At 40.8% G+C, this 26395-nt stretch overlaps 1 protein-coding gene across 1 annotated transcript in view; it reads left to right on the forward strand.

Moving 5' to 3' along the window:
- The window catches only part of ank2b (ankyrin 2b, neuronal), a gene marked incomplete at its 5' end in the record, with an annotated part of 83262 nt that extends 59947 nt beyond the window's left edge, over positions 1 to 23315 (forward strand). Inside the window, 10 exon segments of the mRNA XM_080051719.1 lie at positions 1471 to 6139; positions 6682 to 6759; positions 6881 to 7012; positions 7115 to 7264; positions 7402 to 7615; positions 8100 to 8160; positions 20668 to 20751; positions 20899 to 21063; positions 21562 to 21750; positions 23264 to 23315. Of these exon segments, the coding sequence (XP_079907845.1) occupies positions 1471 to 6139; positions 6682 to 6759; positions 6881 to 7012; positions 7115 to 7264; positions 7402 to 7615; positions 8100 to 8160; positions 20668 to 20751; positions 20899 to 21063; positions 21562 to 21750; positions 23264 to 23278 (5757 nt within the window). The 3' untranslated portion in view covers positions 23279 to 23315.
- Between the last annotated feature and the right edge of the window lie 3080 nt (positions 23316 to 26395).

The following is a 26395-nucleotide window of genomic DNA, read 5'->3' on the forward strand; positions in this document are numbered from 1 at the left end:
TAATTGCATAAGCACCCAGAGTCAGGATATTAGAGGCCAGAATATTAGTATACCTTCAGTTGTACTCCTCTAGTGTAATGGTAAAGCAATTATTTTGAATCCTTCCCCTTCTACCTTCCTTGCCATGTTCATCAAGTAATGAAAAAACGACAAAAATTAAAACAATAAAAAATATATATACTAACTAGAGCATTTAAGTTGACCCATGTTATAAATGTAACATGTTGTACATACATGGATGATATGTAATTGATTTAATTTCTATATATGTGTTCCCATGGGACATTTAATATCTGTAATATTTATATTTGTTACAGATCGTAATGACACTGTATGTCATAGCATTAGTTGTGCAAAAGGACCGAGAACTCACCACATTACTGATTGAAGACAGGTTAACAAGTAGCTGTTGATTATGAATACTTTTAATCCTGTAATTACGGATTTAATTAGTACATTGAACTTTCCACTCACTCTACTCACTCTTCACCAGGACCTTTCCATCAGTTCTTCCCTTTGCTTTGCATGGAAATAACTTGCCTAACATAAATGTGTATGCGTGTGCTTGTATGTTTGAATGATTGTTTGTAACATGTTGTTACTGAGAGTTAATTTGCTCTTTTGTTGATGTGCCAATTTGGGAATTTTTCCCTTACAACACTATTTGCACATTGTTATATGTAACATGTAACAGTTTTTAATTTCAGTTTTCGTTTCAGTTATGTCTTAAATGTTAAGTTAAGCATAAGGCCAAATGAAGGGGTAAAGGGAATTAAAATGTTGTCCCTCCCTGCAAGATCTCAAGGTTGTATACTAGATTTGTCTAGAATTAAAAAACATGGCAAATCATCTTATGTTGTATAAATTATCACTGGCTTTCTTTGATATATATACTGTATATGATAGCATCAAAGCTGCTAGCCAGACACACACACACACACACACACACACACACACACACACACACACACACACACACACACACACACATATATATATATATATATATATATATGTATATAAATAGCATACTGAGTTGTTTTCACCTGTTATCACATTGACTTTTGTCATATACACAAGCAATCTTGAGATATATTTCGGTTGTTTCTTTGTTTCCTCGGTTGTTCCTGTTTTTGGTTCTGGTACTTGGTTGCTAGTTCATTCTAATTGGGTCTCACTCATAGTTGGTAAAGTTTTTTTAATGTATTTTAGTTTTGCTCTATAGTTTTGTCTTGTGAGAGTGTGAGTGTGGTGCCGAGTTGAATGTATAAGCAAGTTATTTCCTGCTCACATCATTTCCCATCAATATGATTTGGCGTTTTCTTTACCGCGGTTCCCAGAGACATGGCAGTATAAACCCAGTTCCTCCTGTGAATTTGTTGTCCTATGATCCCTGCAGTGTGTTCCAATCTTGTCCTGACCACATTCTCCCATGTCTGTCTCCTTTCATTTGAATTTTTGATTTTCTTTACTCCTTACTTGTTCTTCTTCCATCGGGAAGATGTAGAGACGGAGACATCAGTCCTGAAATCAGAGCTGATTCGAGAACCCGACCTCCTATCCGACGTGTCAGAGATGAAACAAGACTTGATCAAAATGACTGCCATCTTGACTGCAGACTCAACAGAGAAATCCCCTTCCTTAGGAGGGTGTGGTTTAGAGAAAGGAAATGAGGATGTTTCTGGAGAGCCCTTAGAAATTATGGAGAAGGACTTAGAGAAAGTAAAAGAGGACCTAGAGAAAGTCAGTGAGATACTAAGGAGTGGAACATATGAGGGTGAGGCAGCAGAGGAGGTAGCAAAAGCAGCTAGAATGGCAGAGGAATGGGTTCTCCTCTCAGACAGTGAAATAGAGGAGGCCAAAAATATGTCAGCCTCAAACATTCAAGAGCCTGTCTTGCGGGAAAGTAGATCTAACAGAGGGGCTCCAAGACCTAAAGCAATTAAGGACAGTGGTGACCTTAAAGAATACCTTCTGGATGCACCAGTGATTTCCAAAATAAAACCTAAAAAAGAGTTAGCTGTCCAAGAAAGATTCACTGGTGTTGTACTACGCAAAAGTGAAAAACCAACCACCCCAACCAAAGTGCAAGACAAAACAGCAACTGCCGATGTTAAAAAGCCAGTCAGAAGGAAAGCGAAAGACCAGGGGCAGGCAGAGGAATTGACCGAGGCGGATGCTCTTTTAAGTGTGCCTACAGTCCCTGCTCCAGCATCACCTGTATCCCCAGTGGTTGAAGAAACTCCCATTGGGTCAATAAAGGACAAAGTCAAAGCCTTACAACAGAAAGTAGAAGCAGAGCAAAAGAGCAAAAAGGTCACTGGAAGCAAATCTTCACAATTGCCTGTTAAGAGCAAACCTTCTCCAAAAGCCAAAGAAAGCCCTCAATCAAAACAGGGCTCCCCTAAATCCCCCAAAGGTCAATCTGAAAAACTTGAGGAGACAATGTCAGTTAAGGAGCTGATGCAAGCCTTCCAAACAGGGCAGGACCCTTCGAAGAGAAAGTCTGGGCTATTTGAGCTCAAAACATCTACTCTGTCAAGTTCTGAGAAAACCACTAAATCAGAAACCATCCAGTCAAAATCCATGACCAAAGCAATAAACTCATGTGTTACTAAAGAACGAGAAGTATCTTTGGATTCCAAACCTTGCAAAAAAGAGATCACTCAGCAAGACAGAGAGAAAGAAACCAAGTCAGTTGCTGCTACCCATTCAGAGCTAACTGAAACTGTAGACTTCGGAAATGGTGGCCTTGATGATAGCTCTGACAGCTTAAAACATGAGGGTGTGGCAGACTCACTAAGTGCCAGTTCTGGAGACGGAACCCCTCATCTGAGCTCTGAGGACAGTTATAAACATGAAGGTCTAGCTACTCCAAGCACAAGCCCAGAAAGTCTGTGTCCTTCTCCCAAAACTGGACAGCAGTCCTCTACAGCTTTGGCAGAAACTGCGACAAAGGTCAAAGTAGAAACAGAGATGTCTGGAGACTCCGGTGTAGGAACCACACCAGTTCAGGAACTGTCTACTGAACTGACCCTCCCTGTCTCTTCCTGCGAGGCTGCAGATTACCACACTACAAGTGAGTCCTTATCTGTTAGGAAGAGCGAGTCTAGTAATCCTCAAAAGCTTACAAAAAGAAATTCAGAGACTGTAGAAACTTTTCTTAGTGATGACGAGAGCCCTGATCGTCCGCTAGTGTTGTCTTTAGTTGGATCGCCAGCCTTTAGGTCCTCTTCTCAGCGTCACGAAAGCTTAGAGTTGCCTTTGAGACAAGACTCAGATGCACTCAGTCCATTAGCTGAGGACTCTTTGACAATAAGCCACAGAGACTCTCTAGATGATAGTCCTCTCATGGAAGAAAACTCCTCCCATAAGTCGCCAGACTCTATTGAACCTAGTCCAACTAAGGAATCACCCCCTCATGACTCCTTAGAGAGCAGCCCAGTAGAGCAAAAAAGTCACACATCCTTTCCATCAGCTCTTGGTCAACCTAGTATATCCTGTAGTGACCCAGTGCCCTTCAAAGCTACAGAGTTCCCCCAAGATGCTTTGCGCAGTAGGCTGCTTCGAGATCAAGAGGCTAGTGCTGATGATGACAGTAATGAGCAGACATCGCAGATGACAATTTCGGGTAAGAGTCCCTTCTCCCCTGATACTCCAAGTTCTGAAGAGGTAAGTTATGAGGTAAATCCCAAACCCCCTGACCATAAATTCCTCTCTGTTCCATCCAAACCATCTGTCATCCCTGAAGACCAAGAAGAGGATACATCAGACAGCTATGAAGCTCAGAAAAAAATCACCCCAGAGGAGGAGATGTTTAAAATGGCAGCCAAAATAAAAACCTTTGATGAAATGGAACAAGATGCATGGAGCAAAAAGAACTCTAGGAAAGAATTGTTTTCCTCAGCAGATGCCAAAATAGGGGATGACAGCTATGAAACATTAGAACCCACAAGTGAGAAGCTTTCGGAAAGTGAATGTGGGCTCAATAAACCCACTGAAGATTCAAAGGTTGCTGTTTTTGTTGATCCCCATATTAAAGTACAACCTCCCTCTCCTTTTTCAGCAGGTTTGCATGACGGATCCCACAGCAAAGAGGTCAAGAACACAACAACAGCCTTTGTCATTTCAGGGGGACCTCACTCTGTCTCAGATCAGCATCATTCGAAATCCAAACTTGAAACTGCACAGGAACAAAGACTCTCACCATCTGTAAAAGATGATAAAGACAGTACGGCTAAAAGGTCTTCTGTTACACCAAATGCTCAAAACAGGACCGATGAGCAGAAGGAGGAGAGCTTAAGGAATTTGAAAGGAGATGAAGGGAATGATGAACAGGGCCAAGAGATAGGCGTAAGCAATTTACAGACTTGTAGGATAAAACCAGGCGGCAATGTAACAGATGAAGTGAAAGGAGATGGACAAAATGGACAAACAGGAGCACCAGAGGCTGGAATCAGTGCAACTACTTCTACTAGCCAAACAAAGGAAATGTGCAAACCGGAGTTGTGTTTCAATGATGAAACCGAAGAGGATGATGGAACACTGGGTCTTCCTAGGACCGAATCAAAGGGTGTTACTGCAAGGGTAGACAATGACTCGTGGTCTGCCATGCGGGAGGATGATGCTGCTTTTGCAGCTCGTGTTAAAGAGGAGGAACAGAAGATACTGAATCTGGCTGTCGACCGTCAGTCTCTTCAAGCAACTCCAGACACTACACCTGGTAGAACGCCAACAGAAGAGAGTACTCCTACCAGTGAACCCAACCCTTTTTTATTCCAAGAAGGGAAGCTCTTTGAGATGACCAGAAGTGGTGCTATTGACATGACCAAGAGGAGCTATGAGGAAGAGGGGGGTGGCTTTGCCTTTTTCCAGATAGGTGAACAGCCTTTAGAGGAGCCTTTATTAGAAGAGGCCAGGCAAGAAGGTATGAGATCAGCACCAGAACCTGAAGTTGGCCTCAATCTTACACTAGAGGTTAAGAATGAGGAGACTGAGAAATTAAAAGAGACAACTGATTCCCAGCGTCAGTCCCCACCTGAAGTTGATCAGCAAACCTCTAAAGCGGATGCCTCCAAATCTAAAATCCCTAAAATGGGAATTTCAGCTTCATCTAAATCTACAAAGAAAGATCAAACATCCACTGAAGGTTTAGAGACTAAAACAGACCTACATGTTAATGAAAGGTGCTTAGATTTAGACACAAGTTCCCCTGACCAGATGATAACGAATGTACAGACTGCAGAAACTACAGTCACTAGATCAGTTTATTCTGAGCAAGGCCAAGAGTCCTCCGATTCCTCTCCAGAGGAACCACAGTCGGTAATAGAAGCTCCCAAACCAACAGGCAAGTCCAAACAAAATGATGCTCCCAGTAGTGTTAAAAAGACTGCAGTCAAAACACAAGCTAAGTCTGCTGCTCAAGGTCGGGGTAAATCCTCAATTCCCTCTCCATCTCATGCCACCTCCACCTCAACCACTCTTAAAAAAGAGGCTTCCTTCACTTCTGAATCTAAATCTAGAATTCCCATCAAGGCTAGCACTCTAAAGCCTGATTCAACTGTCAAACGTGCTGAATCTACCCACGACAAAAAGCTTAAGGTCCCTGTTAAAAAAGATGCAAGGAGAAATTCTGAGACAGATGCAGGTCCCTCTGTGGATGTCAAATCCAAGACACCATCTTCCAAAGCCAAGAGCTTCTGTGAGGGGGAGCCTACCAAGCCATCTGCTAAAAAAGAACAGGGTCGTCCCTTGAGTGCAGAGTCAGCAAAGTCTAAAAGCTTCCAGTCCAGATTGCCTGTCCGAGGCAAAAGTGGTCAGTCGTCTCATTCTTCAACACCCACTAAAGAGAAAGGTGAGCCACGCAAACAGTCCATTGAGTTCTTTGAAGAGATAAGCGATGAAGCAGCAAAACTTGTGGCAAGGTTGGCACAGGCACAGTCTGAGAAAGAACAAGATATGGAAGCCGCCAACTCAGATGATGAAAGCAGTCTCATTGATCCATCAATCATAGAAAGAGAAACTTTTCCTGAGATGCAGTTCCCTCCCTCAGGAGATGTCTTTCCCATTCGACCACTGTGGGATGACCCTGTTGAGACACAGATGCAGCGAATCCCAGACGATAAAGTCCAAAGTCAAGGTATCCCCCCAGTTTAAGGGGCTATTCTATATATCTTGTTCGCTCTTACTTTGATGGTGCTGCCTCTCTGTCTCTTGTAGTAAAGTCCCATTGTAGTTCAAGAATCCATGTGGCTGTCTCACTTGAGCTGTGTTTTTGTTCGTTATTACGTCTCTCTTTCCTTCTATGTGTGCTGAAAATCTCAAGATTGACTTAAAGGCTTTATGGAACTTGTGAAAACAACTTATAGAAAAATATTTTTAAAGATTAAAGAGTAAGTACATATTCAAACAATCACATGCAATGTCAATTCTAATAATTGAAATCAACCTTTCATAATCATAGTGTCATTACAAGAACTATCACAAGCAGTCTTAACAGGCATGCACCCGTTGTAGTTTACAATTCCTTAATTTGATAGCATGAAATAACCAAGTAACCTATCAGAAGTGCAATAACATGAAATCCAGCGAAGATTTTTTTTCAATAACATATGTGAATGTACATTGACGTGGTATACTTTGCGGCTCTGACCGCTCATGGCTCTCTGGTGGTATTTGCAGTAGATCCACAGGATGAAGCAGAGAAAAAAGAACAACGATTGGCCATTATAGCTGACCATCTTGGCTTTAGCTGGACAGGTGAGTCATCTCAAACTATCAAACTTAAAATATACATTTTTAGCCTTTTTTTCCAGGTTATAAAAAACATAATTTTAAATATATCTTGAATTATAATAATTATTATGTATTTTCTACACAGAATTAGCCCGGGAACTGGACTTCAGTGAGGAGAGAATTAACCTGATAAGGATTGAAAACCCTAACTCACTTCAAGACCAAAGCCATGCCCTTTTGAAACACTGGACAGAGAGGGAGGGAAAGCATACCACAGGTAAATGATAAGTAGAGTAGACATTTCTATTTTATACATACTTTTGGAAACACGTACAGAGTAGAAGGTCTTATTAAGGTGAACTGTTTTCTGTGTCACCAGAAACGACACTGATTCAAAGACTGACAAAGATCAACCGAATGGACATTGTTCACCTCATCGAAACCAAGACAATCAGGTCCACTGAGGAGGAGACATCATCACACACCTATGCAGAAATAGAGCAGACCATAGCACTGGATCATAGTGAAGGTACACACACCAATGTTACCTATATGGAAACTGATGATTATTCTGTTTTTATGTCATCAATCAATTGCTTTCCTATTAAATTCATAGTTATCTATACCAACTAGTCATGCCATTTCTTTCTGTATATCCTTTGTCAGGTTTCTCTGCCCTTCATGAAGACATTGACAGCCCCAGGCCAGGAAGGCGTACAGAGGCCACACGTGGGAGTCCAGGGTCGGGCCAAGAGGTACCCATGGTGTCAGCAGAGGACCTATCCTCCAGTTTGTCATCGCTTCATGAAACAATGCCAGCAAAAGGCCTTCTTAGAAATGCTCAGAAAGAGAAACTACAAAAAGAAATGGAGACCATATAGTAAGTTGCGCAGACCACACACAGATTAGCTTTCTAGCTCTTTAATGTACAAGCATGGACACATGGTGCACTCTGCCTCATTGTGCTGGAACACTATTAAACAATAAGCACCAGAGAAAAAGTGAACTGCAAATGTTAGTTTACAGGTTCAGACAGCTAAGTCACTAGTTCACTGTACCACATAGCTCAAAATGTAGCTGCACATGCCAGGTGTTCAGCTATATGCTTATTCGCGTGGTCCTTACTCAAAAAGAGTGTTTGTGATATTTCTTCTTTAAAATAACACATTTAAAAAGAAGTAGGCTTTAATACTATGTGATTATTACTGCTTAATGGCAGGTGGCTTAAATATATATTTTGTGTAATATATATTTAGTTTATACAAAAGATAGAAAACAAATTATTTGATGTGAAATGCCTCTCAACTTCTAGTGACTGAATATTGATAAAATATATTTTAAAGATTAAATCTCTTTTTTCACAGCTCATCACAAAGAATATATGAGGAAATGACAGACACGGTACACACAGGCAGTGTTAAACAAGTAAGTCCTTTCTTCACATTGTACCGCACCGTTCCCTACAACCTCAAATCCCATGTGATAGACCCTATGTACAAAGGGGGACCTCTGTTAGGTTCCCAGATCACCCCACCTCCTTACCCCAGTGTTGAACCATGCGATGTTGAGAAAGCTGCTGGATATGAGGGAGCAGAGGCGGGAGAGGAGTGGAGCTTGGAGTGCCTACAAACTGCCAATTGTGAATATGATGATAATTATTTGTCACCATTGCCTTTGCGAGAGTCATCCAATATCTCTCGAACAGGTGTATGCGAAAGTCGACCGTTGTCTATGACTGATTTTGGAGACAGCTTGATTGAGTGTGATCAAGCCGAGAAAGACTTCAGGAAACTGTCAATTGAGCTTATGGAAACCAATGAGGAAAAGTTTTGCTTGACACAACAACCGACAAGTGAACAAAGGACTCAACCTACTGAGTCTACTACTTCGCCTTCTTCTGGTTCTGTTGATGCAACGACAGAATCCATGCAAACCAAACATATGGATGAAGTTTCAAATCGATTGTATAAAGTCCTGTATGGATATGAAACTCACCTTGATTCAAGTAATAAGAATATGACTGTAGTTCCATCGCCCAAAGATACCATTCAAGCTGGAGTCAGAAATTATATGGTTGAGGGAGCTGCTCAACTTGAAGATGTTTCAAACCCTATGCTTGATATCGATGTTAGCAAAGACTCAATTTCAAGTGACCTTGATGTCAAATCCATTCATGTCATTAATCAAAGCAAGGATGTTACCACTCAGGAATTAGAAGATCACTCTGATGTCAGTTTTATGATTCCAGAATCAATGTCTCAAAAACCCGGCCACGTGAGCTCAACCAGCTTTGTTCAGGTGTCACATGACTCAACTTTTGAGCGGAGGGATGTTTATTCAGCAGATAATGCATTGTCTGTTTTACCAGAAGCTATATACAGTTTTGAGAAAACACTTTCATTCAGACCGAATGAATCTGAAAGGCTGTTTGTGGTTCATGATAGATCATCTTCAGCTGAATGTGTAACTGATCCAGCTCTATTACTATCAGAAAGTAGGGCCTCATCACCTGAATCAGTGTCGTCAGTGAATGAGCTGAATTTCCTTGAACCTGATTCTCCATTACCTTCATTTAGGCCCTTGTCTCCCCTACCACCTCCTGCTTTTCCTTGGGAAACTATTGATGTTAGTGCTCCTGTCCATGGACAACCATCTATACTGTTAATACCAGTAGCTGAGGAAAGGCCGTTAACACCAATGGTTTCAAACAAAAGACCATTTGGAACACCAGTGTCATTAAGTAGTGATTATAGTGGTGGGGCATCTATCTCACCTCAATCATTAACTTTTGACGTAGAAGACAGAGCATCGTCACCTGAGTCTGTCATTTCGGAAACAGTCCAAAGTTTTTTTACATCCTTTGAGCACATGACTCTGTCTCCTGATTTCCACGAGAAGAGACCATCCCCTCTTGATTCCTATTGGCCCATTGTTGATCATCTTTTGCTTCTACCAGACCCCTGTATCCCAGAATTAACACAAGAGTCCAGGCCAACATCCCCAGAATCTGTAGCATCTGTGAACGAATATAAAGCATTGTCACCCGATTCACCTATACCTCAATTCTGTCACAACTTGCCTGAATCTGCTATTGTAATAACAGGGGAGAGATCCACTTCACCCGAATCAATATGCTCAGATGTAGAATATGTATCAATTTCTCCAGAATCACATAACCATGAAAATAGAGCTTCTTCGCCTTCTTCAGTTACATCTGGAGATGAAACCTTTTTACCTGCCATTGGATATAGATCACCATCCCCTGAATCAATAAAATCTGCAGAGGTAGCGAGTGATTCCACACCTGCTGATCATATAACAAAATCACAGAAACCATTAGTATCTGATACAGAGAACAAATCTCAAGCACAAGCAGAGTTAATATCTGAGTATGATGATGATTGGGTTGTTATATCTTTATCTGATATCGAGGAAAGACCACTTTCACCAGGGTCAGAGCCTGACTACAGATTAATGTCAGAAATGTCAGACATTGGAGCATCCTCTCCTGAATCCAAAAAATTAAATGAGAGTTTGTACCCAGATCCTCCCATACCACAATATATGCCATCTGTGGATGATGCTATTACTATGAATTATTTTCCAACTTCACTGGAATCTGTGTTGTCCGATAAACAAAATGAGGCTATGTTATATTTTGAGAACAGGCCTTCGTCTCCTGAATTTGGGGATCACTGTTCATTGTCTGATTCTGTAACTGACCTACCTATTGAGAAAGACATGACACTTAATCTAACGGGAGCTTGCATTTTTACAGAAGCAGCATGTGCTGAAGAGCTGTCAAAAACAGAAGAAAAAAATTCAACCTGTCTTTGGTCAAAATCTGAAGATGCAAATCCTATGACAAATAATGAAACTGACGAATCCCAGACCTCAGTAGTACCTGATGGCAGTCAGCCTGACCGAAATATTGTCACACCCTTAACAGGAGCAGAGGTAGTGTCTATTGGTGTAATTAAAGAAGACTTATCTCATGCGTTGTTTAATGAAGGAAACTCAACAGAAGAAATTCACATTTCGGTAACTAAGTCAACAAAATCTGCTAGAAAGAAGAAATCTAAGAAATCAGTCAAAACTAATTATGAACCTGTGCAGACTTTTGGTACATATCAAAAAGAATCATCTGAGTCTGTAATATATCAAGAGACACAAGAATGTTATGAAGCTCTGTCACCTCCTGTGTCTGAAAAAACTGCATCTGATGATCTACTTCTGTCATCTGCACTTGCTACAAATGTAGCTGATGATCAGCCTTCACTTGGAGAATCTTCAGTTACTGTACCTCATCATCAGCATCATATACCTTTATCCTTAACAGAATATTCAATGCCAAGCTACAGTTTAGCATTTGATGCAGAATTTTGGAAGCTTATCTCACAAATTCGTGACCCACAGTATGTAGGAGAAACCTTCATGTGTAAAACAGGAGTGTTTCAGTTTGCTGGCAGAGGGACTGAGTCTTATCAGACAAAGTCCAATGTGACAGACGAAGAAGAAGCTGCCTCTTTGCAATCTGAAAAGTACCCCAGATCACTTTCACCAGATTCTGAAGCAGAATATAGGCCCATGTCACCACAATCATTGTTGGCGCTGGCTGCAAATAGAGCAGATTCCTCTAACTCAGGGAGATCATTAGATAGTCATCAAGCATTAACACCAGATTCCCCTGTTCCTCAGTACTTTGCCTCTTTCTATGGAGCATCTCAAGTTTACCACAAGTCATTGTCAACAGAGTCAGTATTGTCAGATCTGGATCTGGAGACTGATTTAAACTTTTCATTTATTTCTGAGGATAGACCATCATCTCCTGATTCCATTAATGAAAACATGCCACTTCCACCTGAGTCACCTCTACCTGTGTTTGGACATGCTTTGCCAGAAATGTCTGTTTGTGCTACTCTGGAAATGTCTTCGTCACCTGTGTCAGTTTGTTCAGATGTAGAAAATGTGCTTTTGTCTCTGTCACAACTGTCCTCTGAAGTGAGACCCTCCTCTCCTGCTTCAATAGTTTCTGCAGATGAAAACAGAGGGCACTCGCGTATACCAGAATTCAAATCAGTTGAGTTGACGGTTTCGGATGAAATATACACTCAATCATGTGCAGAGATTTGTGAGCAGAGACCTGACTCACCAGAATCACAAGTATCAGAGTTCACAGATAAGCCATTGGGTGTTAGTCAAACCATACCTCTTAAGGCAATAAGGGTGCCAGTATATAGACTTGTTTACGATGCTGAACTTTGGAAGCTAATTTCTCAAATGCGAGATCCTCACTATGTTGGGGAAACATTTTGCAGTAAAACTGGTGTTTTTGAGTATGCTGGAAAAGAAACTGAGTATGTTCTGGAGGAATCAGATGTAAAAGTGGTAGAGTTAGAGGATGGGTTGAAGTTCAACATTGTAGGTTCATCTGATGCAGATGTTCTACAAGCAATGCAAACAAAGATTGAGGAGGAAAAGAGACCAGTATCACCTGATTCTTTGTCAGAACAAATGACCTTATCACCTGGAGAATACATGGGTGCAAACAGGTCTGATTCTTTAAAAGACATATCTCCAGATGCCACAGATTCCCAGTTTTCCTTTAAAAGTGATACAATTCCACAAAGTCAGCCATATTCATCAGAATCTGCAGTGTCAAATGAGCAATCCGACTTAATCATTTTATCACCTCACTCATCCTTACCAGAATTAAGAGACTTCAGACCTGTAGTAAATGAATGGGCTACAGCTGCTAATTTGGCTACTGGTGCAACATGTAAAGCAAACCAGCTCATAGCTCAAATATATGACCCCCAATATGTAAGAGAAGCATTTGTGGGCACAGCTGAAGCATTCAAATATGTGGATACTAGTAAAGACTACGTTCCCCTTGATACTCCTCCATCAGATGTTCAGTATGCTCCTTTGATTAATTCCCCATCTGATGGTGTTGATGGACCAGCTTCTCTAAAGTCATTAGAACTAGATGTCAAAGAAAGAAGTCTGTCACCTGATTCTGAATTAGAGTATAGGCCTTTTTCACCTACATCACTGATGTTAATGACAAATCTCAGATCATCCTCTCCTGAATCAACTGGCTCTATAAATAAGTTCAGAGCTCTTTCACCAGACTCCCCTATTCCAGAGTTTAGACAGGTGCAACATGAGTTCTTAACTACATACATTAAATCTAGATCCTCTTCACCGGAGTCAGTTTCGTCAGACCTGGAAGTGGAACCTGCTTTACCTTTCTCGATGTTATTTGAAAACCGACCTTCATCTCCTGAGTCATTAGAATCTCTGAGCAAACACAAGAGACTTTCTCCTGATTCCCCTGTACCAGACTACAGACAATCTTTGCTAGAGACATATCCAGAGTTTAACACTCTCAGGTCATGGTCACCTGAATCATTGGCTTCAGAAATAGAATACGCTCCATTGATTTCCCAGATGTTTGATTTTGATGAAAGAACAGAATCCCGTCAATCATTGGAATCCGACTCTGATCGTAGATGTTTGTCTCCTGACTCTCCGCTACCCCAGTACATTGTGAGTGCACCCACTACTTTAAGAGTAAGATACAGATCCACATCACCTGAATCAGTGTATTCAGATGAGGATTTGGATTTGGAGGCAGATGTGTGTTCCCCATGGCATTTTGGGGACAGAGCAGTATCTCCTGGTTCAACCTCATCCAAAGATGAATTTAGACCTCTTTCACCAGACTCACCCATTCCTGATTTTACACAGGCACTACACCAGTTCCCTGTATTACACAAGGACTCAAGGTCTTCTACTCCTGAATCAGTTGTGTCGGATTTGAACAGTGAAATAGAGTTATCTATTCCAGGAATGATAGAGGACCGACCTTCATCTCCTGAGTCTTCAGCATCTTTGAGTAAATACCGGAGGCTTTCTCCTGATTCCCCTATACCAGACTTTAGACGATCTTTGCCAGAGACCTATCCAGAGTTTAACACTCTCAGGTCATGGTCACCTGAATCATTGGCTTCAGAAATAGAATACACTCCATTGATTTCACGGATGTTTGATTTTGATGAAAGAACAGAATCACGTCAATCATTGGAATCTGACTCTGATCTTAGATGTTTGTCTCCTGACTCTCCCATACCCCAGTATATCGTGAGTGCACCCACTACTTTAGGAATAAGATACAGATCCACATCACCTGAATCGGTGTATTCAGATGAGGATTTGGAGGCAGATTTGTGTTCCCCATGGCATTTTGAGGACAGAGCAGTATCTCCTGGTTCAACCTCATCCAAAGATGGATTTAGACCTCTTTCGCCAGACTCACCCATTCCTGATTTTACACAGACACTACAACAGTCCCCTGTGTTACATAATGATTCAAGGTCTTCTTCTCCTGAATCAGTTTTGTCTGATTGGAACACCGAAATAGAGTTACCTTTCCCAGTCATGATAGAAGACCGACCTTCATCTCCTGAGTCCTTAGCATCTTTGAGTAAATACAGTAGACTTTCTCCTGATTCCCCTATACCAGACTTCAGGCCAGCTTTGGTAGAGACTTATCCAGAGTGTAGTGCTCTCAGGTCATCATCACCTGAATCAGAGGCTTCAGAAATAGAATATTCTCCATTGATTTCCCAGATGTTTGATTTTGAGGAAAGAACAGAATCCCGTCAATCATTGGAATCCGACTCTGATCTTAGATGTTTGTCTCCTGACTCTCCGCTACCCCAGTATATTGTGAGTGCACCCACTACTTTAAGAGTAAGATACAGATCCACATCACCTGAATTAGTGTATTCAGATGAGGATTTGGAGGCAGATGTGTGTTCCCCATGGCATTTTGAGGACAGAGCAGTATCTCCTGGTTCAACCTCATCCAAAGATGGATTTAGACCTCTTTCGCCAGACTCACCCATTCCTGATTTTACACAAACACTACAACAGTCCCCTGTGTTACATAATGAATCAAGGTCTTCTTCTCCTGAATCAGTTTTGTCTGATTGGAACACCGAAATAGAGTTACCTTTCCCAGTCATGATAGAAGACCGACCTTCATCTCCTGAGTCCTTAGCATCTTTGAGTAAATACAGTAGACTTTCTCCTGATTCCCCTATACCAGACTTCAGGCCAGCTTTGGTAGAGACTTATCCAGAGTGTAGTGCTCTCAGGTCATCATCACCTGAATCAGAGGCTTCAGAAATAGAATATTCTCCATTGATTTCCCAGATGTTTGATTTTGAGGAAAGAACAGAATCCCGTCAATCATTGGAATCCGACTCTGATAGTAGATGTTTGTCTCCTGACTCTCCACTACCCCAGTATATTGTGAGTGCACCCACTACTTTAAGAGTAAGATACAGATCCACATCACCTGAATCAGTGTATTCAGATGAGGATTTGGATTTGGAGGCAGATGTGTGTTCCCCATGGCATTTTGAGGACAGAGCAGTATCTCCTGGTTCAACCTCATCCAAAGATGAATTTAGACCTCTTTCACCAGACTCACCCATTCCTGATTTTACACAGGCACTACAAGAGTCCACAATATCTCACATGGAGTCCACTTCATCAGAGTCAGTGTTGTCAGATTTGGAAATGGAATTATATTTGTCAACAGTATTGGAAAGCAGACCTTCATCCCCCGAGTCTCGATCATCAATCGTACTCTCACCTGATTCCCCTGTACGTGACTTCATGCAACCAGTGTTTGGATTACCTGAAACCTTTTTTGGACATAGGTCAGCATCTCCTGAATCAACATGTTCAGATGTAGAATACATTGTTTTAACCCTAGGATCACCATTTTACGATAATAGACCCTCTTCACCTGGCTCAGGAGCATCTGGAGATGAATACCAGGCTCTGTCACCCGACTCACCCATACCTGAATTTACAATAGCAATACATGAACGTGTTATTGTGAATGTTGGGTATAGATCACCCTCCCCGGAATCAATTGAATCAGATATTGAGTATGCTTTGAGTGAGTTGTTGATGTTCACAAATGATGGTGTTGATGACAGACCAGATTCTCCTGAATCTGTAGGATCAGAAGAACAAGAAGGACCACAAAAAGTTGATTCCATTCTAGAATGCAAACCTTTATCACCCGTGGTATTTATCAGATCAATATCTCCAGAATCTAATCAATCACTTGATGAACACAGGAGGTTATCTCCAGACTCACATCTTTCCTTGTTTAAACAAAATATTCTTGAAACCACGAAAGCAGAAACAAACTATGGGTGTTTACCCCCAGAATCAATATTTTCAGATTTGGAATATGGTTTGGCTTCATATGACAAAGAAGTCACTGGCATGGGACTACTTTCAACCCAGTCAGAGAGATCGGATGATGAATATAAACAGCTTACCCCTGAATCTCAAATATCTGATTTTACCAAGACATTTGTAGAAAAAGTTGGGACTGAGGAAATACTTCTGTTGTCATCCCAATCATCAACAACCACAAGTAGCACAGTTTTATCAACAACAATGGCCCCTACCTCACCTGAAGAATCACTCACCATGTTAGCCAAGTATAATCTCATTTATGATGGAGAGGAGTGGAAGCTGATTTCTCAGGTGCGTGATCCTCAGTATGCAGGAGAAACGTATGGCAGTAAAACCGGATTAATGCAACCTATTTGCAGCACAATAGATTTTGAGGGGATTGTTCAAGATGATGAACAAGAAGATAGTTTAAAATATAAAAATGATCAAGATACTTTTGCCACAGTAGCATCTTCAGAGGTGACACATTCATTTTCTACAACAGCCACAGCTGATGATGGCTTTGTTGGCACTTCAAGTGCACAAGTCATATCTGGCATACCTGTTTCAGAGCCTCCAAAACCAAAGATTGAACATATTTTGCCTAGTGAAACTGTACCATACAAACAGGATAAGTACACATTTGAAATACCTACCCCTGAGGCACAAACAGAGTCTGGGGGTCAAAGTCATGATTGGGAGATTTCAACAGTATCAGACGATGATGATGTGTGCTATTCACCAGAATTATTGATAGAATACAAACCCATGTCCCCTAACTCAGTCATGATGTTAGAAGCAAGAGCGTCATCACCAGAATCTATAACATCAGTAAATGAGTTTAGACAGCTTTCACCGGATTCCCCCATACCTGTATTTAAAATGGAATTGCCAGAGTGCATTACTTTCTTGAGATCAGACTCATCTTCACCTGCATCTTTGGCATCAGATATCGATTATGTGCAGTTGTCATCTAAGTCACTGCCTGAATGGAGACGTATGTCACTTGAATCCGTCATGCAAGTGACTGAAAATAGAGCATCATCTCCAGAATCAATGCCCGAGTTCAATGAGAACAGGTCACTGTCTCCAGACTCTCCCATCCCTCAATTTACAGTATCATTGGGGGAGTTCACCTCTAACTTTAGGTCATCATCAACTGAATCAATTCGTTCAGAGTGTGAGCTTATGGTCACATCATCAAGAGTTGGTGAGACTGACAGACCATCCTCACCTGATTCCATATCATCTGTCAGTCAAATATTGCCTGACTCGCAAGTACCAGTATCTTCTTATTCTGTAGATTGTACTAACATTGATAGATCCCCTTCTCCACTTTCTTTGTCATCAGACTGGGAATTAGTTTCTTTGCCTATTGATTGTTGGATTGACGATAGCCCAAGGCCACTGAGCGCTCAAACCGTTGACTCTGAGGAGGAATTAGGCTTTTGTTGTGAAATGAGTGATAGGTTTGTCTCTATACCGGAACATTTGAGTCATGTGACATCTCCTTTATTACCCGACAAAAGGTCACTGGTTGAGCCACCAATTCAAACTAGTGTGACGAAGTCTAAAGAAGGACATGTTGATCCTGGCTGGCAAAAAATGACAGGAACACAATCAGAAGTTTTGTCATACGATGAATGGATGCAGCATGGAACAGAAGTTGAAAGTATCTCAACTTTACAAACCACTGTGGGCGAGGAAGACATCCAAAAAGACTTAACTGTGACGCTTAGGAAAAGTAAGGAAAAGAATATCCTACACACCAGTGCCGGAGAACCAAAGAGCACGAAAACCTCACAGATGGTAAGACTGAAAGCATGAAAATCAACCAAAGACTCACTCGATTGGGATGAATTCATTAACATGTCACTTGGATGGAAGAAGTAACAAATAACAAAAATGGAATGCAATGAATGACTCAAATATGTGGAATGGAGTTTGTCCGGAATTGCTGTTCCTTCAGCTTTGGTTTATTTGTCTGTTGCTAAATTACTTTTAAAGTTGCATGTCATTGCTTCACATATATTGTTATAAACTAATGAGATGTTGGCTGGGTGGTAGTAATTGTTTACTACAAAGGAATCCTAACCAGGGGAAATTTGAAGTAATTTTAATGGTACATCCTATACATGGTTTTTCTTGTCTTAACTTACTTAGATCATGTTGATATTTACCTACAGGCTCCTCCCCAGACACCAGGGGTAACACAGTTTCATACAGATGATGAGATGCAAAGCAAGATGTTGTCTGCTACAACAGCAACTACATACACCAATAAAATAGGTGTGCTATTCACTGACGACAAGCTGAAGAAATCAGCTCCCCTACAGCTACCTGCCCAGAGCTCGTACACAACCCACAGAGCTGTTACTCCAATTCTACCTGCATCTGAGAAGACATCATGTCAAGAGCTGGACCGTTCACATGGGTACCATGAGTGGGCGTCGCACCCTAAGAAAGCACAGTACAGTGAGCTTTTTTCACCCATGTCAAATCAGTTTTTGGTGCCACCTGATTATGAAGCAGTATTCTCGGGACATCAAACCCTGAGAGTTTCTGAAAGTAGCCAAGCCTCCCTGCTTGATTTCAGTTTGGTGTCTTCAGTGTGCAGTGACTCCATTTCAGGTCAGGTTGTGACTGAACACATCACCCAGAGGGAATCTGAAAGTGCTGAAGATTTTGAGTTTTCCCCAGGATTTAACAAAGTCCTCTCAGAATTTGAGAAAACGGTCTCTGAATTTGAATCAGACGATCCAAAAGTCCTTCCAAAGGAACTTAGTAAGGGATGGGGATCCCCACAACACTCTGACTCAGATCTAGAATTCTTTGACTGCAAACAGGCCTTATCTGACCTCTCTGAACCAGAGGAAGTGGACCTAGAACCCAGAATTACCTATCATATCTCTGAAGAGACGTCCCCAATGCCTGGGAGCAGCCCTGATATCGGCTTCCTGAAAGAGGGCCCTCAGTACACTGCTCAGCATTTCCTCCAACCCGAAGATCGCAAGCGCTTCTCTTCTGGCAGTGAAAGTCTTGGTGAATTTGCTTATGATTCAGAAGGTTCACGGGAGGGTCGAACAAAGGGCGACATCCCTGTGTGTGAGGAGCTTCCTTCCAGAGATCAGGCTGGGTATTATGATGATGATGACTTCCTGGGAAGGGTAAGATGTTGAGCATGAGCCCAATGCTGCACTGGCTGGTGTTTTGCCTGGCCAGACTGGTTGCTGTGGTGCTGTGTTCTAGACTCACACAGATTAAACACACAAGTGAACACTTTATGGACTAAATGAGGCTTACAAGTGTTTTTGTGAGCATGACTGCCTAAACTTTCAAGAAGATAACACAACTTTAAGTGTGTTGAGTTTTTGTATTTATTGCATTATATTGCAGTGATTGAAACATATGTTTTTGACTTTGACGGTGTGATGTGTGTGATGCACTTCCTCATTTTGAAGTCAGCTTTGGTGACATTTACAAGTTGCTGTATAGAACCAATTATTTTATACATAACCCTCTTTCTTCACTTCTGCACCTGTTTGCATCCTTTGATTCATGCTTGTTGTTTTTCCCATCAGTGTCCGAAATACCATTTGACAATCCAGGGGTTTTGTGTTTTGCAAAATACTCTTACACTAGAGTAGACCTACTTTTGTAACAGAGTAATGGAAATTGTGATATATTTAATGATAATTTTGCGGAATTAGAGATTTGTGGAAAAATTACTCACACGAAAAGAAAAAAATTAACACATTATTTTAGAGGAATAATAACACTTGTCTGAAAACATAAGCCAAACATAAGCACTTTTTTATGTGACTTTGATTTTATAGTAATTATTGTATTATTCTGCCTAAATTTACTTTAAGGTTTTCAGAAGTATCATTGGCATCCTTTGTGCCTGAGACTTCCAGGTATTTCCCACACTGGTTCCAATCCTTGCACGTTTATTTCAGTTGATGGTTTTTGCATAACTGTGCCTTCTCTTCATCTCACTTCACTATCGTGTACACCCATACCTTATATTTAAAATACTTTTCCATCATTCCATTTGTCTGTACATGAAACGTTTTGGTAGGCAAACATTTAAGTGAAATTAAGGGAAAAGAAGGAACAGCAGTTGTCTGCAGGAGTGTGCTTTAGCGATATTCTATACAGACCTGATATATTGACCAATGCTGGTTGTTTGCCATCTCACAGGAGATAGAAGAGGAGCTAGGCTGTCTGTCCTCTGATAGCTCAGAGGAAGAGGTGCTGACCACCAGGGTGGTCCGACGCAGAGTTATCATTCAGGTAAAGAAGCATGATGCAGCCCCAGTGCAGTGTGCTGTGATTCAGGGTTAGTGGGCATAGGTAGTGCTGGACTTGACATACTGGGTTTAATAATGTATGACAGACTCACTTATTACATTTGCTTGGTACAAAAGTTACTGATGTTACTTTCTGAAATGTAGAAATACACATTTCTAAGGGTGGAACAAGACCTCTAAACTGCTTTTTTTCAGTTTTTCATGGCTTGGTGGTCATTTCCTTTGTTCTGTTCAAGAAATTATGAAGATGTGATATTGAAACTCAGAGACATAATGTGTATACTTTTCTACTTTGCGGCCCCCCATGATCTTTGTGGTTTCTGTTTTGTGTTTTTTTTCTTGTTAACAGGCGGATAACTTACCAGATATCCCACAACAGACAGTCACAGAGGAGAAGTACACAGATGAGCAAGGCAACATGGTGGTTAAGAAAGTAAGGGAACATTTATCAAATGTCGACATCATCAACATATTCCAATATTTTGATTGAAATCACTGTACTAATAATTGTCCCACATGAAAGAAAATTTGTTGAGTTCACAAGTTTTAAAGCAAAGTAAATCATCTTCCTGTCCACCAGATCACACGGAAGGTGATTACTAAATATGTGTCGGCGGACGGCATGGAGACACAGGAAGTGAGCATCGAGGGCTCTCACCAGGAGACAGTGAAGATAGAGGAGGGAGACACCGTGTCCAGAGTGGTGAAGAGGACTGTGCTTCACAGTGAGGGAGATCAGAAAGAGGTCAGTGTTAATCTGTTGTAATAGAAAATATCCAAGATCCACAACTCTGTTTGTATTTCTTCTTCCTTGTTTGTGGAAAAATTATTTGAAGCATACAGTATATGAAGTTTGTGAGCAAGTACTGTCAATGTTCAGAAAGAGGTCCGTGTCATCTACCAGCTACTTTCAAATGGTTTTATTGCAGCACCACTTTCTCATAACAACATTACTTTGTTTCCATTATGTAAATAATATATGCCGTTTATGAAACACATTTATTGCTATTCATTTTAGTAAGTTATTCAAGTAATCCTTGAAAATATTGAAATTATTTTTTTAGAAATTGTTTATTTTAAAAAAAAGTTTTTTATCAATATGAGAGAAAAATACACACAAAATACGAACCCAGATTTATTTTTTAAATGTTAATCAATAACAGCACTGAAACATAAAAGTAAATAATACATTATGCATAACAGTTGGTGCCTTGACATCTTATGTTTTTTTTTTTTCTTCCAGTTGACCTTCTCGGAGCCCCTGGCCCTAAGCGGAGCCACAGCATCAGACTTTGAGGTGGAGCCGGTGCAAGGTCGAAAAGTCAGCAAGGTTGTCAAGACGACGGTAGTGAGAGGGGAACGCATGGAGAAGCAGACGGGAGCCTCCTCACTGTCTGCAGATCTCCCTTCAGCCAGAGAAGACTTTGAGAAGGTCCGAAAAATATATTTAAAAGTATTATATAAAGAGAGAAAATTTTCAAATGTGGACATTTTGTGGCTCATGTTACCAACAACACACAAAATGTGGGGCAAGCACTTTTTCTTTGAATGAAAATGAATTACAAAATGCGGATACATTTTACATATTCAGTTCAGACTGTTGCGGCAGATACTATATACATTTCATAGATTTAGATTTTTTCCAGAGTTTGTCTCTCCTCTTTCTGATGTCTCCCTCCTCCCTCGTTCTCTCTGTTCCAGGCATTCAGTTATGTTGGGGGCTTTGGGAAAGTGCTCCTCCCTCATGTAGTAGAGAAAGAGATTGTGCAGGATGACGGTTCTGTTGTCAAAAGGTTGGACAGCAGCATGGACTGTGTTGAAATGGCCACAGGCAAAGTGTGGTTTACTAAGAGAGCATTTTGCTGAGGATAACATAGAAGCATGGTGTGATTGCACTCGGAATTCTAACCTTTTTTCATAGTGACCAAAGTTTGATTTGGATTTGTACTTGCCAGGGTAAGTGGCAACTTAAAGAATGGTGATGGAAAATTAGAGCCAGCCCGACTACTTCTGTAGTTTTGGCCATTATTTTGAGCGTTTTTACTCACTTACTCAAGAAAAAAAGGCTTGTAACATCCAGCCAAACACAGTTAAAATGGGGTCAATGTATTTCAACGCATCTCAGTGTCACAGAGTAGTATTGCTGTCTGCCACAGTGTGACTTTGGATACTACCACTGGAGGGCGCCAAAGTCATGGATTATCCCCAGTAACAGTATGCTTCCTAATCCACTCAAACGTTGTTTAACCTCTTGGTTTAATAGTCACCTATCATTATCAGTTTTAAAGCACTGTGTACTATTATCTTTAAATGTATATGATAAAAGGAAGACAGTGATTTCATTATTGATTCTGTTATAATTATGTATCATGGTGTTGCTGTTGCATCATTCATTTGAAATAATATAATTTAATTAAAAATATTTATATTTTCATAATTGATGACCATACAAAACTAGGAGGTTTTAAGAATGAAATATTGACAAAGTTGCATGGATTGTGTTCATTATCTGACATACCTTTGCATGCTTTTTAACCTGGTCACATTTAAACGTCAATAGTCAGGCTTAGCTCATTTTCTGAATATGACAAACCCAATTGAAATCCTTGGTGAGTCCACATTCAAGCAACATAACAGCCCATTTAGGCTTAGGCAACAGCCAATCACATTACCAACTCTGGTTCTTCGATTGGGGTAAGGGTTATATATTAGGGTTAGGTATTACTGAACAATTTGGTCCACATATTTATCGGCATCAAAATGAAAAAAAGGGTGTGTTTTCCTGTTTTAACTTTGACATCAATAATCCAATAAGGGCAAAAAAAAAGAAAAAATCAAAATAACACTATCCACCCAGTCAATGTACTGTATGTCTGTGAAAATGACCAATGTAACAGTTATCTTGGTTGTACTGTAACACTTATTTTTGGTCTGGTTCCCTGCAGAAGCCAAATGCGTAAGTCGCGGACCCAGAAGAGGACTGTGGTGAGGGATGCCCAGGGGAAGCATGTTCACCTGGAGCGTCTGGATGACACCCCAGACGCCCTGCAGCCAGACGCACTGCAGCAGCACCTCCACCGCCTGCTGCAGCAATACTGTGAGGAAGACAAGGAGAAGGAGGGAGAGGGAGAAGAGAGAAAAGAGACAGAGGAGGAGGAGGAGGAGACCTATGAATGAGCTGCTGCTGCTTCCACTGAGCCTCTCTCTACATCCTCCACCCAAGCCGTTGGTGACAAAGGCTTCCTCCAATCAAGATGTTCCAAATCCCCCCTTCTTGTTGTCCTGGTTGATCACTGGATTTAATTATTTTTTTCTTTTTGTGGAAATATGGAACAGTATTTTTTGTGCGTTCCCACTCTCCCTCCCTTCACATTGTGTTTGATTTGCTCTTTTTGTGACCAAAGATAGCACCCTTTCCGTTTTTTTTTTCTTTTCTTTTGTCGGATGATGATTTTTTTTGCGCTGCTGTGGTGTGTTTACGGTACGATACGCCACTGGTGGATAAAAGAAAAAAGTTCAAATTGGGGCATCTCGGACGTCTTTTTCGCCTCACGCACCGGCCTCTTCTTGAAGGAACTCTTGTAAACATTTGTACATAGGAAGAAATTAAGAAAAATCATGCTGGGACTCTAGGGGGGGGGGGGGGGGGGGTGAAGTCCCCCAAAATTCAAAGCATTTAATACATTACCCCCACCTAAACCTGCTGTACTGTACATGCACCGATTTCAGCTGGAGAATGGCCACCGTTCGGATGAGATTAATGTTACATAGAGAATAAACTGGGAGAGGAGTGAATGTGTGTATAATCATGGACTCTCATACAGCCAAATATCACCCTGCTTATGTGGTTGCTAAGGTCATGTGATTGTCTTCCCATAATGCATCAGCTCTTTTTTTTCCATGTCTGTCCTAATTGTGTCGTGCATTCACATGTCTGTCGCAGAGCTGCCACCTCTGTGTGTGTGTGTGTGTGTGTGTGTGTGTATATATATATACAGTGTGTCTATAGAGAAAGAAAGTAGTGATGAGGAACGTTTTTAAATCAGATCGAGCACTTACTAACGCCGCTGTCCTTGTAGCCTCTGTAGTCCCTGACACCCATGGGTGCTGCTTCTCCTCACCTCAAACTGCAGCTGTGCTCATATACATGTCCTCTGTCAAGCCTTTTTAAAGGATGAGTCTGGCTGTATATTTTTCTTCTTGTCAACATATCCGATGTGTAAAGCCAAATATAACAATGAATTTGTTCTACGTACACGTGTGTATCTGTATCCAAAGCCTGATATATCTTCTATATTCTTCTGTGCCATAGAGCTACATTGTAAAGCTAGCTGTTAAGCTAGTGGACATGTTTGAACTTAAAGGTGCTGTATATGTCTTTAATGTGTCAAAGTCAGTTTACTCATCATTGCTAGTACCCATCAGCCAGTTGGATAGTGCCTCCTGTGGATCTGGAGGAGAATTGTCAAGTTTGCAAAAGTAACCGAGATGTAGTGAAGTCTTCAGGGTTATCTGAAGGCTGTACGTTTTTAAAAGAAAGCCTATGTTCCAAGCAAGAGGTGTGTTTGAAGGACAAGGCTGCTTATTTTTGAAGTAGGGTCTACTGAAAATATGCTATTGTTGTTGAGTTGCATCATGGGAACAGAAGACTTAAGATATTTGCAGTTTGACTTATTCTAGGAACTAAAAGTCAGGATATATCCGCCTGTGCTTCTTGGATTTCATTTTTAAATTCGGTCCCTCACTAGATCAATAACCTAAAGTGCGTGCAATCTAGAATCACTGGTCATGAAACATCCTTTTAAAAAATATATATATTTATATCTTCAGTAGGAAAAACCAATTGGCTTGGAGCTGAGAACGAGAGACAGTGTATAGAAGTACATAGAGACGGACTAATGCATTTGTGGTTTGTGTCTTTTCATGGGTTTTGTTGACAAAAATAAAAGATAGAAAATTGCCAGACTTATCCTTTATGTTTTTAGATATCAAGCATAACAGAGTTTATTTGCTTTAAACGTAGCTGTTGATATGATGGTTTCTTGTAACCACTGCTCTATAAGGACTGATATCAACTTGTCCAAGCAAAGGCCGACTTCCACTGACTTCAGTTATCACATGCGTACCTATTTATTTATTGCCGTCCATTTGTGATCCGTGTATGCTCCAGCAGCTGAGCCTGGGAGTGGTGTGTGTGTGTGTGTGTGTGTTTGAATGTGTTCTAAAGCTAACAGTAAAGACAAATGCAGATTTTTTTTTGCCATCTCAGACAAGCATGATTTGATTGGACAAAAGCTGGTTGAATTGTGTATAAAATGATAAAAGTGTTTGGTGTTCAGCTACAGTTGAGACATTATCTATGTAACAATAGGATCCTCACGCTGCCATTGAATTTGAGTGTGATCTGATGGAAGAATAAAAGGAAAAGTTGAAAAAAAAATAAGACCATTGATTTGATAAATGAGCATCTTGTTTCCATGGTGATAACAATATATACATATTAACAGTGCAAATATCTATGCGGGCATGTACGACTTTATCAAATTATTCCTAAAAAATAAAACCTGAAACGCTAACAAGGCCTAGCAGCTGCAGTGTGTACATGGCAGAACAATAAAACTGAACATGTGTCAAATGTGAAGTGATGTCGTTCTTACTAACAGCAGCGGCAGAGGGGTGGCTTTGGACTGTATTTTAAGAAAAAGAAAAGTATAGTGGAGGAGCCATAACGTTATAAGGCTCAGCAACATTCCCAACACAAAATGTAACGCACCTGATACAACCCATCTTATAAAGTGCTGAACTATCCCTTTAAACCCAGTTGCTGTTGGGCTTCTCCAATGCCATCAAGTATTTTATTGCAAATCACACTAACCCAAAGCTTCAGGTGCCCTGGCTTAGTCCATTCCTCCCTAATATAAAGTCTGCACACTGGTGTATCCATTAATGAAACGGCTGCTGGCTGTAGAGACACAGGCCAGCTGGAAATAATAAGAAAGGATTAACACAGATGAGCACACTAAATATTTTATATTGCCACAGCTGGCACAGTGTGGATTTACTTTAATAATAATTTT

This window comes from Ammodytes marinus (genome assembly GCF_949987685.1).
Source record: "Ammodytes marinus genome assembly, chromosome: 23".
Classification (NCBI taxonomy): Eukaryota; Metazoa; Chordata; class Actinopteri; order Uranoscopiformes; family Ammodytidae; genus Ammodytes; species Ammodytes marinus.